This window comes from Branchiostoma belcheri, unplaced genomic scaffold, assembly GCF_001625305.1.
Source record: "Branchiostoma belcheri isolate BF01 breed outbred unplaced genomic scaffold, Haploidv18h27 scaffold2, whole genome shotgun sequence".
Classification (NCBI taxonomy): Eukaryota; Metazoa; Chordata; class Leptocardii; order Amphioxiformes; family Branchiostomatidae; genus Branchiostoma; species Branchiostoma belcheri.
Genome location: NW_017803490.1, coordinates 4,973,026 through 4,988,566, shown reverse-complemented (window position 1 = coordinate 4,988,566; position 15,541 = coordinate 4,973,026). Strand labels below are relative to the sequence as shown.

Genomic DNA, 15,541 nt, shown 5'->3' with positions numbered 1-15,541 from the left:
ATATTCTTACAACCCTTGACCCATAATGGCGGTCTGAAGCCAAGGAGAAACTGTTCGTTGATTTTTAAGATACAAAAGACGCCCTAAAGACCTAAATGTAGTTTAAAGCAAAAGCCTCGTTGGTTTGAACTATTTTTCTGACAGACTGGTTCAATTTCGTTGAAAATGAAGCTCACTTTTGTCACATTTTTAGGCTTTTTAGTCGCGTTCTGTGCTGCAACAGGTGCAAATGAGATTCTCAATGGCGGGAATTTCCCGCCAAATACTAGTAACAAGGAAATTTGGAAGTCAAATAAACTTAAATTGTCCCGGCAAAATAACAAAACTGCTCGTCCTGATCTTTTGACTCTAGCCTCCGAACTTGGACTGAAAGCGGTGAGTTTTGTCACTATTATGATTAAATTACTCTTTTTTACTTCCGGGATGGAAGTATTGTTCTGGGTGGCTCAGGTTTAGGGGAGTTTGATGTGGGTGGGCAGAGATTGGGTTTCAGTTGATCAACAGAAATGGTTATGAAACAAACAATTATGTCATATGTAATACCGGTGTAAAGATAGTACTCATACAATCGTTCTATGATGTTATTCAATCGGGTATTCATAAAACCCCCAAATACTTCCAAAGCATGTTTCACATGTTTATTCCTTTGTCCAGTTGTTTCAAACCTTAGGATTTGTGTATGCAAATTGACAAATATTTTGTACTGTGTTTTCTTCAATGTTGTAGTTTTATCTTTTGGTGCAACGAGCTGGTCTGGACTCCATGTTGCAAGCGAAGGGCCACTGGACAGTGTTCGCTCCAACCAACAGTGCCTTTGACAGGCTGCCACAAGACGTAAAAGCATCACTTCAAGATCCCGAGACTCTAGTCAGGGTCCTGCTGTATCATATCGGTGAGTCAAGTGCTGTAGGGTTGGCGGAAAACCCTGTCCAGTCTGGGAGGCAGAAAAACCTGTCCAGTCTGAATGGGGTCTAGCCAGTGCTTTGTTACCTGCCTTTTTGAAGGTTTTGTTTTCAATGGGTTTGTTCATGTGTTTGCTTGTGTTTTCGTAGTTATTTCCACATGCTAGGCACCTTGAGAACACTGACGGGAAGTTAGGTCAAAGGTCCCATACAAGGTTATGTAGTTTCCTGTCTTCTGTTTCCTGCTACATGCAGATTATGCATGTCTGTTGCCTTATGGGAAAATGCATAGACCGACTCAGTGAGAAATTTACAATAATGAATAAAACACTAATTCACAACAACTAGATGATATGTTTCATGGAGGTTTATGATTTTCAAGATTTTCAGTGCCCTCACTTGTGTTTCAGTTCCAAAGGAGCTGAAATCTGGAAGTTTACAGAACAACAAGATTATAAAGACAGCCAACAACAGCACAGTCAGGGCTAATGTTTATCAGAACTCAGAAGCAGGCCAGGATAAGGTAAGGCCAATTCACTTGGTTGTCAGACATTATACTTTTACCTCTTATTTTCAATTATTGTATACTGTAATTTCATTTGTTGCAGGGACAAATCTGCAGTAGATTTGAACGGAGGTATCTGCTTTAAAACAACTCTGTAGTATTGTAGTATTACATTGGAAACGAATATTATTAGTTTCACCACAAAAACTGAAATCCACCTTGAACATATCAAGATTTACAATACATTACTCAGTTATACATGTATCTAAAAGTAGATGAAGTTTTTATAACAATTGGTTTCTGTCTTTCAAAGGTTATAACCATCAATGGCTCCCCAGTGTACAAGGAGGACCAGTTGGCAGAGAATGGAGTCCTTCATGTTATAGACAAAGTTTTGTTTCCTCTCACAAGGGGAACTGCACTGCAGTATCTTACACAGGACATGGCAACGTACAGGTCAGAAGTGCCTCCTTTCAGATGTGACTAGTACTGCACTTTCTAGAGAATCATAAAAGCCAAAGCCAGTAGGATTGTAGATTATCGTCTTGTGGGAAGTAAACAAGGCTGCTATTGTAATTTTACTATTGTTTGGAATTATTATTAGCCATTAAAATGTTATGGAAATGTTTTATGAAGATATCTGGCATATTTTATGAACATGTTTTACAGTCAGACACTGAAATTACTAGAGGCTGCTGGAGTAAACAACACTTTGAATGACACCATGGCTCACACCTTCCTGGTGCCAACAAATGCTGCCCTGGGGAAACTAGACCCAGCTCAGCTGCGCCACCTAATGAACGACTCTGGAACTGCAAGTCAGGTGGGTAGACAAAGAGTTACTGTTACATTCACAGTCCAAAATATGGATACATCTCAATGGCAAAGTATAATGTTTATAGTATTGAAATGCTGAATTAGAATTAGCTGTGGGGTCGTGTGGCGTAGCGGCAGCGTTCTCGACTCGGAACCAGAGGCCCCGGGTTTGAGTCCTGACATGCCACCAATCTTGTGCCCTTGGGAAAGGCACTTTACACAGCTTTCCTCACTTCGCTCAGGTGTAAATGAGTATTGTACTGTCCCTGTGTTGGTGGAGGCATTAATATAAGTTGAAAAAAACTTGAGTTTGCCGTCACCACGTCTTGTGATTACATGTTTCGGAATTTAAAAAAAAAAAAAATTAGCTGTTATGAAAAACTGTTGAAAAACTCTTTGTCTAGAATTTTCTTTCGATCACAAAAAAAAATATACTGTACATATTTTTTTATTTATTTTTTTTATGAATCAATGTATTTTCTGGTTTCCTAGGTCATGAAGAGGCACATTCTACAAGATGTGATTTTCCACGCTGGCTTCATTGACAATGAGAAAGTTAAAACTCTAGGAGATAACAGTGAAGAACTGACAGTATTAGTAGGTCCAGGAGGTAAACAATTATTTCTTTTCCACAAATTAGCACATAAATTTACACTGAAACAATTCTGTAGTACAGAAGTAATACCGATATAAGGGAGATTTATTTGTGTCATGAATTCATGGTCTCAGGAAAAATAAAGCTGCTTCAAAGTCAAAAGTATTAAAATTTACAAAACTGCTCTTACAAAGGGAATTTGAAAAACACTTAAAAGTAGGCATTGCATCAGTTTTTTACCCTATTGTCTGTATGCATGTACTTTTATGAATCAAATATCTTTCATAATCTGTTCTGAAGAATTATATTCGGTAAGTATTTAATGATAGATTGATATAGATTATCAGACGTGACACAACTGCGACAGTTTTTTTTTCTAATTAGAAATTTAAAGATTTGCCTTGTCCAAACCTAAATGGGAGGTCTTTTCCAGGTATGGAGGTGAGCGGGAATGGGACGTTTTCCCGCGTACTGATTGCGGACATTCCCGTGACCAACGGAGTCGTGCACGTGGTCGACACCCTCCTGTACAAGCCTTAAATTTTGCCTAGCCTCTACCAGGCTTCAGGAAGCAGCTGGAAACAGTAGAAATTGGCTAAATAGACAGATGATATGCCAGGGGAGTTTGTTTTTGTTAAGGAAATGTTTGATGGGCTAAAACGTAATAGTTGAACAGCACAGGTACAGCTATCATACAAGTATTTGGGAGTTGCAGATTTTTCAACCTATGAAAGTAGTGGTGCATACCGGTTCACAGGACTTGTATCCGGACTTGTAAGAATGTTTAGGTTCAAGTCCAAAAGAACCTAAAAGTCAAGAACCCAGTCCGGACTTATTACCATAAAAGACCATTTCACATACCCCTTTTCTTTCCAAACCACCTAAAACCTTCCGTAGATTGCAAAATCTTTGCTGCAAAATGAAGAAAACATTGCCATTGGGCATCGTCAAGTACCGGCCTCCTTGTTATGTGGCCAAAATTTCACCCAGACAACATTGCAAGGTGGCAGCATGCAATTTTGTATATGCCATGAGTTTAGGTCCGGACTTGCGAGTCTGGAACTGAACCTAAACCTCTGGACTTGAATCCGGACCTGAACCTAAATGTGGGTTTAGGTATGCACCACTATATGAAAGCATAGACAATAGACAAGAAGGTTCACATCCATGTACATGTACATGTCTGTATTGGTGAACATTTTACTTACATTTAAAACTATAGATGCAGGTACAACAAGTGTTTCATAATGTGTTGGACTAAATACATTTTTCTTTGGAAATTCAACTATTGTGATGATATATTCTGTTTGCATACATGTACAGATTTTACAGCTACTTTTCACTAAATATATAGATATATCATATTCCTTCTGTACTTTCAAACATATCATTTTACATACTTTCAAAAGACAGTTTACATGTAAAACAATCACATAGATAGCACTACGATGAACATTTTTTTTCCTGCACTGCACTAAAGCCACTAGGTATTTTTGACATACCCTGAAGCAGCTGGTAGTACTGACATCTGCAGGAAATCTTGCTTTATCCCATAGAATATTCTCAGCTTAAGCCAGTTAAGGCTGACTTTGTGTTGACTTCAGTTAAACACATGATTACATTTTGGAGTGGATCTAGAATCCACTTTAGCACTTACTGCTGAGCATTTTAACACAACAACTACACCTGCCATGTCCGCTCCATTGTTTTCTAAATCTCCAAGCACACACGCACGCATTTCTAACGTTACATCCATACGCCATATGTGTCTGTGTTAACGATATACCATAATAACGGAAGAGGCAGCAACTTGTTTTCTTACCTTCATTTGGTGCATTTGGTTCGTTTCGCCCTACTCTAGTCCAATTTAAAAATAAATTGGTGAAGAAATTTGTTACAAATCATTTCGTATGTACACAGCATCCACATCCAGCATACTTGGCCTGGAATCCAGTCTTGTTAGCTTTAGTTCGTTTCCAACCGCCACGAAGGGTCCCGTTTTACTAGGCTATGCTTGGGAGGCTGACGACAATGAAATTCTGTGATGTTTTCATGTTCGATCTACATACCCTCGGGGCCAGACTAGTATCGAGCCGTTAGCCGGTTTCCTTGGGGAGCCAAGAGCCCTACGCCCGCCTATCTAAATAAACCGCTTCGGGGGCCCTCCTTGTTTTGAAGGTTATCCTAAGATACTGCCACTCCATGCCGTCTTTGGCTGTAGGGTTGGACTCTTCGTTGCGATGACCGCATCGCTTATGAGACTGGTGATGTCCACGTCTTCTGTTGGTGTGGAGGGTTTACCTTCGTCAGAAGGGACCGTCTTCTGGTCGTGACAATCAAGGGGTGTTGGGTACACCTCTGCCCGTACTGTTAACAACATAGGACCGCTGGATCGAGTCGCCTTCTGCTTACAGTGTTCTGAAAGGGGTGTTTGCTGTGGCTGCACGTCTTCCCGTGTTTCTTGCTTTTGGGTCTGACTTGGAGATCCCTCTTCTTCGCGCAGTCCAATTACTTCTTCGGCAGAAGGTGGTACTGATGTAGATTCTCGACTTGACGCTACTTGACCAGGGATGCTGAGGATGACCACCTTTGCGTTCTGCCCTCCCTTAAACATATGAGGCTTCTCCTGCATTTGGGTCTGACTTGGAGATCCTTCTTCTTCACACTGCCTCTCTTCTTCTGGATAATGTGGTTCTGGTGCTAATTCTCGACCCGGCACTCCTTGACCAGGGACAGGGACGCTGTAGACGGTCATCTGTACGTTCTGTCCTGCCTGAACCACACGCGGCACCGGTGCAGGAGGTATACGGGCAGGCCGGCCAAAGAACTCCCGCAGAGCTCTTCGGAACTCTGGCTGCCTGAAGCTGTAGACAACGGGGTTTACCATGGACGATACAGTCAAAAGTAGCAGCTTTGCTGCTCTCATAGTTTTAACCAGTGTGCTCGATACTTTGTCTGCATCTGCGTTAGCCATTAATGCCCAGGACGTGACATTCAGGAACAAGAGTGTTATCACTTGTGCGGCTAAAACTATGACATGCGGTGCGATTGTCTTGAAGGCCTTGGTCTGGTAGAGCCACAAGTTTCGTCTCTCATCCCTCTGTTGCTGTTTCCTGGCTTCCTTAAAAACCAGGAGATAGAGTATAAAGATGGAAAGGACGACAAACATTATACAGCCAGGGCGGATCGCAAAGTTGATTGTCATTAAGGCGGTGTTACTCTTCGGTTCTTGATCACACGGTAAACTCTGCAGTCCACCGGCAATCGTAGGCCCAGCTCCAACAAGCACGGCAAAAACCCGGACTGCAACTATCCCAATTATTACACGTTTCGTGGTGACTTTGTCGTGGTAGTGTAATGGGTGGCATATGAAGTAGTACAGTTCAATGGCCATCATCAGGTACGTACCAAACATTGACGTTGTTAATGGAGGGACCATCAGCATCTGCAGCGAACAGGCGAGTTGATCATTGTTGTTGTTTAGACTGAAAAGCCACCAGATGTCCAATGGAATCAGGCAGCCTGTAAAGATGATGTCGTCTACAGCCAGGTTACACCGTAGGTAGTGGCGGGGTTTTTGGAGATACTCTTTCTTCCAAACTAAGAAGATGAGCAGCAAGCCGCATCCTACTGCCACCAGTAGGCTGATGACAAGATACACAGTCTGGACATCACGAGACAGTGGTGTAGTAGCTATAGATAAAGCACGATGCACGAGATCCAGGTTAAAGGAAAAACCACTTGCTTCGTTCGACATATTTTTCCTTGATAAGATCGCTTCAGAAGATGACTCCTTCAGAAAATTGTTGTCTCTTTGACAAGACGAGGAAAATCCAACCCTTCTCTGGCAAACGCAGAGTGTAATGACGTTATGACGAGCGATTCCTGTGCACAGAAAGTTTGCAGATAAAACGTGACATCCTCGCACTAAAAACGAAGTGTGCTTTCCGTATCCTTTGTCAACTTAATGCTGCGGACATTGGCACCTGGCTGATTGCTCAATCGTGTGCCATGAAGATGTTATGTGGATCAAAGTTCTACGTCAGTGACATTGAAATGTTACATCCGGTTTTAACGGAAAGTATGTGGGAAACAAAGTTGCAGTGCCACATTGTACTGTTGAGCTATATATTGAAAGAAATGGATAAGGCTATGTTAGCCTGGTATCCATCCTATTTTATCTCCTAAACTACAAAATTTGCAGATTCTTTGCTATTAATGGCAGTTATGGGATGGTGCCAGAGTCCTGACTGTGCACTCTTCCTGGTTTGTCATGTCCACTCTTCTTTCGGAAAGTTGTCTTACGTACATGTAATACCATGCTGCTTTCAGACAGTTGTCTAGTCTGACTGCGCTGTTTCAGAAGGTTGTCAAGGACTTCATCATAACACTTAGTCTCTCAGCGGCGCCGATAGGTTCACATGTAGACTGCATTAGTCATGACGTCTATCAACCTGTTTTTAACTTAGGCCACACTGATTTAATTTTATGGATGACATCTACGCGCGCATTGATTTTCGCCTGTTCTCAAAAATAAAGAATCACCTCCTCCTAGGCTGCGGCTTGGGTGCCGTCCTCCATAGTCCATGGTAGCCAGCGATAGGGTACACCCAGGCTTCTGAGGCTTCACGGAACTCCAGAACTCATGCAGTACAGTGTCGACTCATAAATACCTCAAAAGGCCAGCATGTGTCGGTTTATCTTTAAGGTCACTTTGTACTACCACAAATTAACAATACCATCTTTGTATACCAGTGATTTAGCGTCATTTTTTTTGGCGGCCGGAATTTTTGTATTCGCCTGTGCGCACTAAAAGATGCGGCTTGCTGTCCTCTGTCATGCGTGACAGGAACTTGTGCAGACAGTACATGGTGTCACCCGAAGGACGACCTGAACTGAACTGAACTGCGCGCACTAGTTTGGGGTCTTCAGAGAATGTCATCTATAAGACTAAGTCAGTACCACTGTGGCCTTATTCAATTTACGACGTGGGAGCTCTTTCCATTTGAGGTGGATATGACGTAAATGCAATCATTTGGTTGTACAAAAATGTTTGGGGACATATGTCAATTATTTTCCTTACTTATAATTCCTGAGGAAGGTGACAGATGGTCACCGTTCTTACTTACTTTGACTTATTGGCTCCCGCGTCTCGTGACGCATGAGGCAGTCAAAGTAGCCCAGCTTCCTCTGTCAGCAGCCAGCCTCAAGGCTTCCTTCCAGCTCATGCTGACTGCCTGAAGGTCCCTCTCTCTACTGTCTGTAGCCAGTTCATCTTTGGGCGCCCCCTCCTTCTCCGTCCTTCTGGGCACCACTGTAGAACCTGGTTGGCGAGTCTAGTTGGTGGTAGTCTGACAGCGTGTCCTAACCAGCTGAGCCGGCGTTTGCAAATGATGGAGGACACTGGTTGTTGCTTAGTTTGAAGTCTGATGTTATTAGTCGAGATAAAGTCATCCAATCACCGTTCGAAACATCCGAATTGGGGAGAGGTTGTTAACATTGAAGACCTATTGGAACTCATGTCACGATGTATCATGAAATATCTTAGTTTAAGACTATACGTGAGTTGACAGAGAAGGTAAGAAGGGTAACACCTGGTTAAGTGCACATACAACCTTGACAGACATGACTGACCCTAGCCGGAGTCTTGAGTGCAATTACACGAAATATGCGCGTACGCGTGGGAAGTGCATTAGTTTACCGACGTATATGCACAGTGGCTAGCATTAATGTACGCGTGTCGGCGGCCTCGTGTCTAATGTATTCCTCTTCTATTCACTGTAATGAAAGGCAGAAGGTTTCTCCAGGAGATCTCACGTGTACACTGCTCCACTCGTGGTCCTCACAACTGCCTCTTATCTAGAGGATCTTGACTGCGCGCTTGGTAGTGAAGAACTGAAGAGTCTCTGTAATACATTTCTGTTTTCATCCGAACGCATAAAGCATCCAAAAGTATGGCAGAGGAAGAGATGGGGTTTTCTGCCAACATGGATCTCATGTATCGAGAACCATCGGTTAGTTCAGTGCCTCGTGATGTCCAGACTGTGTATCTTGTCATCAGCCTACTGGTGGCAGTAGGATGCGGCTTACTGCTCATCTTCTTGGTTTGGAAGAAAGAGTATCTCCAAAAACCCCGCCACTACCTACGGTGTAATCTGGCAGTAGACGACATCATCTTCGTTAGCTGCTTGATTCCGTTGGAGATCTGTTTGCTGTTCAGTCAGGACAGCAGTAAGGATCATCTCTTCTGTTGGGTACAGCTGCTGATAGCCTACCCCACGACAGCATCAATGTTTGGTACGTACCTTCTGATGGCGCTAGAACTGTACTACTTCATATGCAAACCGTTGCACTACCGAGCTAAAGTCACCACGAAACGTGTCGTCATCGGTGTGCTTTTCACCAGGGCCTTTGCTTTGTTCTTCGGAGTTGGGTCCGAACTTCTCAAACTACTTAATAACACAGGAGACACTCTACGTTGTACTCCTGAGCCCATGGGTAGCACCACTGCAGCGGCAATCTTCTTGGGAATTCTTCAAGCTGGGATAGTGATTGCCGTCATCGTTGTCTTCGTACTGTATTATCTTGTCTTTAAAGAAGCCAGGAAGCAACAGCAGAGAGATGAACATTGCAAACTGTGGCTTTACAAGACCAAGGCATTCAATGTGATGGCACCCCATGTCTGTGTTGTAGCTGTGTCTGTGGCATCTCTTTTAGTTATGATTATCTGCGTTCGCGCATTCTTAACAAGAAACGAAAAGGCATCAGACCAACTCATCATGACTGTGAGGGTATCCAAGCTGCTGTACCTGACCGTGTCGTCCATGGTAAACCCCATCGTGTACAGCTTCAGGCAGCCAGAGTTCCGAAGAGCTCTGAGGGAGCTGTTTTGCCGGCCTGCCATCCAAGCGCCATTGAACCTCTCTCCTCCCCCCGTACAGAGAAGACGCAACGTGCAGTTGGACATCTTCAGTGCCTCCGACACTGGTCAATGGACATCAGACCAAGAATCCACCTCAACACCCCCACCTCCAGTCACAGAGGGTCTATATGGAGGAGAGACAGCTCCCAGTCCTGAGACACAGATCGGACAGGCAGATACCCATAGCCACCATGCACAGCCTCCCAATTGTCACAGGCAAGGAACAAAAGCACCCGCTTCATCCGAGACACCAGCAACACGGGACGATCTGCAGTCAGGACAAGCAAATCGTTCTGAAAACTGTAGGCAACAAACGATACTAACTGTACGGGCTGAGATACACCACTTCAGTCCAACAATACCTCCTACATGCACCAATCTGCAATCATTGCCGCCCTCTCATAGAACAATAATGGAACATCGGTGGAACATAGAAGGAACAGCGGTGTACGTGTAAAAGGACAACGTCACAACAGAACTGGCCATGCATCACATATGAAAGCTGTACGCATCTGCTGTATATGGACAAAAATGACACTGAAAAAAATTCATGAAAGTGGGACTAAAACTAATAATAGGATACATGCAGCACAGCCAGGTAGGAAATCGTTTCCTAAAACTACTTCTTCCAGGATAGGACTACCTCAGCAATCTTTCTATGGCATTTAAAGTGTAAACAATGAACTACAAATGAATTGGGGAGAGGTTGTTAACATTGAAGACCAATCGGTGCCCATTTTAAGATGTACGCCGTAAGATATCTTAACTCGATACCATAGTTGATAGAGAAATAGTCATTCATGCGTAGTGTTTCATGTACCTACTTGTAAATCGTGTTTTGAAGATATATAAACAAAAATATGTAGTAGTAGTAGTAATAGTCCACTGTGTTCTGCTGCTATGGTCATTTGCAGTCAATGTGACGTGTATTTGTATATGAATTGTGTTTTAAATGTCTGCAAAGTTGGAAGAATTGTAGTGCATAAGGAAAAAGACGCATGTAGTGCTACATGTTTAGAGAGAAGACATTGTATATAACTTAACTACAGCTACAATACTAGTATACATGTTGAATAGTGTCCTGTATATATGTGTATTATTCTACACTGTATTTCTAAATGTGTACAGAATGAGAAAAAAAAACACTGGAGTGCATACTGTACATAGAAGAGAAGTCAGTCATTAGGTTCATTAAAAATTGGTGAGGACAGTTCTGAGGTCGGAAAGGTTGGCAAAGGTCGTTTGTGTGTACACACTAGATGCCTAATTAGGCCACCCGTGCACAGGGTTCGTTATTACGACTGTGGCCTGGGATTAGGGGGCGTCCTGCGTGAGTGTCTGGTGCTGTTTTTCTGCGTTATAAATACCCCGAGGGGCCTGTTGTGTCCGGAACCGTGCTTTATCCATAAACATGCTCAGACACGGTTCCGCATACGTTTGTGTTTGTCCTTTATCTGATGACTGTTTATTATATATCGGAGTACGCACAAAACATGCCATCAAAGTTGGGCACACTTCTGAGGCGAAATTCTATTTAGTCCTTGGTAGTTCTATTTAGTCCTTGGAAAGATAGCATTTGTAGTGGGGAGGGGGGTTACGGTTTGTGGACTGCACTGGGAACGAGTGTCTTTGTAGGAGGGCGTCTTTACGGCTTGTGGGCTGCGCTGGGAACGAGTGTCTTCGCGGGGGGTCCCTGTCCCTGAGGAGCCATGAGATTCCGGATTTCGTCCTCCAGCTGCTCCGGAGTCATGTGAGGATGGATTCCGGGGTCGATGCCGGCCTGTCGGCACATGTCTGTCAGCGTCTCCACGTTAGCGGCGGACAGACGCAGATACCTGGGGGAGGAATGAATTAATAAATGAATTAATAAATGAATGAATGAAGGACCGTCTATGGAGGACCATCTACGGAGGACCATCTACGGAGGACCATCTACGGAGGACCATCTACGGAGGACCATCTACGGAGGACCATCTATGGAGGACCATCTACCGAGGACCATCTATATATAGCTATGGGCCATCTACGGAGGACAATCCATGGACCATCTACGGAGGACAATATATGGACCATCTACGGAGGACCATCTACGGAGGACCATCTACGGAGGACCATCTACGGAGGACCATCTATGGAGGACCATCTACGGAGGACCATCTATGGGCCATCTATGGAGGACCATCTATCTATGGAGGACCATCTACGGACGACCATCTATGGAGGTGGCTATGCATGGAGGCCCTGTGTTGTCCTTACCTACAGCTGAGCACCTCCAGCGGGTTGAACTCCGGAGCCGGCGGCTGCGTCATGATGGACGGGAGCTGGTTCAGCAGCAGCTGCAGGGCCATCAGCTTGTTCCGGTTCCTCTTGTTGACGGAGCAGACGGGCCCGAAGATGGGCGGCAGGCGCACGGCGAGCCCCGGGGCCGGCCTGGTGGGCGGGCTGGACTCCTTGATGAGCTTGTGGAGAGTTTCCAGCGCTTCTGAGGACAACATGTGGTGGTACCGCTGGGCCTCCCCCGGCACTGGAGACGCTTTCGCCCGCCTGCGAGAGAATAAGAAGGTTCACAATTAAGACTGCGCATGTCCAGTGTCAAAGTTGATGCCCCCCCCCAAGGTAAACATATCATGAGTTCGAATTCATCTATCTACACAAAACAGAATGAACAGATACAACTAAAGTTCAACCAATGAGAGATGGCAATTAGCGATTCGATCAATGAAATGGTGGCTGCATGTTGTCCCATATTTGAGGTGGACGGGGCTTTGGGATCAGTCATTCCCTCTACCTTGTGTCTGAAGAGGCGCTGGTCCCGGAGCCGATGAGACAGACACTGTGCCGGCTTGACGTCAGTCCAGGCGCCCTTTTACCCACCAGATTAGACATAGTGGACCTGCTGTCTGTGCTGAAAGACTCGCCATCACGGAGTTCCGCGCTGGACGACGAATACAGTCCAGAAGCGCCGCTGACAGAGAGTCTACGAAACCGCTCCGCAGTGGCGGTGCTTGCAGAGGAGCCCGCCGTGGAGGACATGGCCCGGCGTCGGCGAGACATGCTGTCCGTGCCGTGTAGAGACGCCATGGAGGCCTCGGGAGTCTGCGGGCCCGGGAAGGACGCCCTCGGGTCCATGAGCATCCCAGATCCCGCCAGTCTGGCCTCAGATCTACCGGACAGGGACTGCTGACTCTCCTCTGTAAAACATTATTTGCAAAATTACACTTTTCGTTGCTTCGTCAGTCTTGTAAACATTCCTCATGATATCCGGAACTGTGCTTTAATTACATAAGCTATAATTGTAAAAGCAAAGCTATAAAAGCAAAATGTATGAAACAGGTTCATATTTCTAAAACATCGTATATTTATGAATTCGACAGGAGACCATCTAAACGTAAAAGCAAATGGCTTGTACTTAAGAAATCAAGGAGAAGGTGGGAACCATACATCATCTTTGTAGGTAGATTCTACGTGGGCCAAAAAAACAAGGACGTTATACCTAAAACAGGTGGTTAAGCACTATACATGTCAATTTTCTATTAGAAATTGCATTGACCAGCTACATACCTAGATCTATGCCGGATGCGACGGATTTATAGTTAGCTAGGGAAGACCTGGACGCTCCGCTCGGGTCCCGAAAGTTCGCGGAGGGGGAGTGCGGTATTGGCCCGCTGGAGGGGCCCGTGTGGCCCGGTAAGAGGTACCCCGGTAACGACCCTCGTCTGGTGGACGCCGCGACTCTCACTGAAGACGCCCTGGCCGAGGGGGAAGAAGCCGAAGCCTCTACCAGACCATATCTGGGTCGTTCAAGAAACAACACTGAATACAAGAAAAGGATTGGCAAGGAAATTCATAATGTTAACCTTCACCTGGTCTAACCCAATAAAATACTGCAGTTTATTCTTACTCAAACTCTACAACTCTGCTCTACTCTGCTAAACACCACTACAAACCGCCAGTTACCATGGTGACAGACATCTGGTCCAGGTTATTACTTTATTTGTTTGGAGAAGAAGAAGAGGAAGAAGAAACTGAGCAAAAACACTATGTTTTCCTTCTGCAAAGGTAAACATAATAAAAACGATAAAGTTACATAAACATTTACAAACAACGAACCTTTTTCGTTCCTTTTATTATTTGAAACATAGGCAAAGACTCGAGTATTACAGCAACAAAGCCACAAGAAAACGTAATTATGGCGTAAGAAAACGTTTTTATTCTATTGTTTCTTCCTACATTTATTTATTTATTTATTCATTCCTTACTTTATTTTGTCCTGTTGTAGTTTTTCCAGTTGTCTCAACATCTCCCTTTCTTCCTTTTCGTGTTCGTGGAGCTACATGTAACAAAACATACCCTTTTTATTTATTCATTTATTTACTTTCGTAAATCAAAGCAAAGAAGAGGTGTGAGTGCTTCAAACCTTGCAGTCTTATGGCCGCATTGTATTGAGTTAGCGCCGAATGGCAGCTGCTCTTGACCTTTGCCCCTTTCCAAATACCGCCGCCATGTTGAATCTCAGAGAGCAGATTAAAAATGGCGGCGGTATTTTAGCTCCTCACAAATCAGCCATTGGCTGTGAAGAGAGAGTAACAAAAATCAGCAGACCTGAGGAATAGTTCCTTACCTGACTGTCTCTTCGTTGGTCCAGGTTTGCCTGGATCGTCTTGAAGTGAAGTCTCTCCTTCATGTTGTTCACGCTGACCTTGCGAACGTTCTTCCTCTCCATGGTTGTCTTCTGTTGTTCTCTCTAAGATGTTAGCACACAGTCACTTCACTTACATGTGGAGAGGTTTTCACAAATCAGGGCTGTATGTGTCCTTACATGGTGGCAAGGTGGTCTTGTGGTTAGGGTTTTAGCATTTTTATCAGTCTAGTCACGTGAATATGGTACTGATTGTTCTAGAACAAAGGATCAAATGTGATGAACAATACTCTACTGTGAAGACACTTTTCACAATGCCGATATGTATTAGGTAAGCTTATTCTCGAACAATGTACTACAACTGTGACGCCATCCACACATGCAATCTAGCAAACACACCTGTCCTTGGTGCTGAACGCCATCCACACATGTACACTAGCAAACACACCTGTCCTTGGTGCTGAACGCCATGCACACATGCACACTAGCAAACAAACCTGTCCTTGGTGCTGAACGCCATGCACACATGCACACTAGCAAACAAACCTGTCCTTGGTGCTGAACGCCATCCACACATACACACTAGCAAACACACCTGTCCTTGGTGCTGAACGCCATCCGCACATGCACTCTAGCAAACACACCTGTCCTTGGTGCTGAACGCCATCCACACATGCACTCTAGCAAACACACCTGTCCTTGGTGCTGAACGCCATCCACACATGCACACTAGCAAACACACCTGTCCTTGGTGCTGAACGCCATCCACACATGCACACTAGCAAACAAACCTGTCCTTGGTGCTGAATGCCATCCACACATGCACACTAGCAAACAAACCTGTCCTTGGTGCTGAACTACATTCATACATACAGAGCCATTTTCCTAGTCAACCAACGGTCACAAATATACACAAATACCAAAAAAAATTCTCGTAAACGCACAAAATACAAACAAACAAACAAAAAACACCACCTACCAGTTGCTAAACGCCTCTCCCAACCCTCTGTCCGTATTCAAACATTCCCGAGAACTCTTCCCACTCTAAGTCTTTCGTGTTTCCGATAGAGAATGATACTCGTACATTTTCAGACAAACAAGTATAGTTGGGAATTTCCTATGTGACGTAACAGAGGCCTCTGTTTTAGAACAACGCTGTATA

General features: G+C 44.4%; 3 protein-coding genes across 3 annotated transcripts; 2 read left to right on the top strand and 1 right to left on the bottom strand.

The window, feature by feature from the left end:
- The first annotated feature begins 3 nt into the window (after window positions 1-3).
- LOC109468602 (periostin-like) lies at window positions 4-3,643 on the top strand. Its single transcript, XM_019766913.1, has 7 exons — window positions 4-375; window positions 727-892; window positions 1,313-1,425; window positions 1,721-1,863; window positions 2,077-2,230; window positions 2,716-2,833; window positions 3,252-3,643. The coding sequence occupies exons 1-7, from the start codon at window positions 166-168 to the stop codon at window positions 3,356-3,358; spliced, it is 1,011 nt and encodes a 336-aa protein (XP_019622472.1). The 5' UTR covers window positions 4-165; the 3' UTR covers window positions 3,359-3,643.
- Window positions 3,644-8,772: 5,129 nt separating this feature from the next.
- LOC109468416 (olfactory receptor 6C65-like) lies at window positions 8,773-10,496 on the top strand. Its single transcript, XM_019766665.1, has 2 exons — window positions 8,773-9,956; window positions 10,484-10,496. Exons 1-2 carry the CDS (start codon window positions 8,773-8,775, stop codon window positions 10,494-10,496), a joined length of 1,197 nt encoding a protein of 398 aa, XP_019622224.1.
- Window positions 10,497-10,921: 425 nt separating this feature from the next.
- Window positions 10,922-14,653, bottom strand: LOC109468591. The gene is made up of 6 exons (XM_019766898.1): window positions 14,362-14,653; window positions 14,000-14,070; window positions 13,302-13,531; window positions 12,529-12,931; window positions 11,997-12,284; window positions 10,922-11,575 (listed from the first exon to the last, which is right to left on the bottom strand). The coding sequence occupies exons 1-6, from the start codon at window positions 14,461-14,463 to the stop codon at window positions 11,386-11,388; spliced, it is 1,284 nt and encodes a 427-aa protein (XP_019622457.1). The 5' UTR covers window positions 14,464-14,653; the 3' UTR covers window positions 10,922-11,385.
- Window positions 14,654-15,541: the final 888 nt, after the last annotated feature.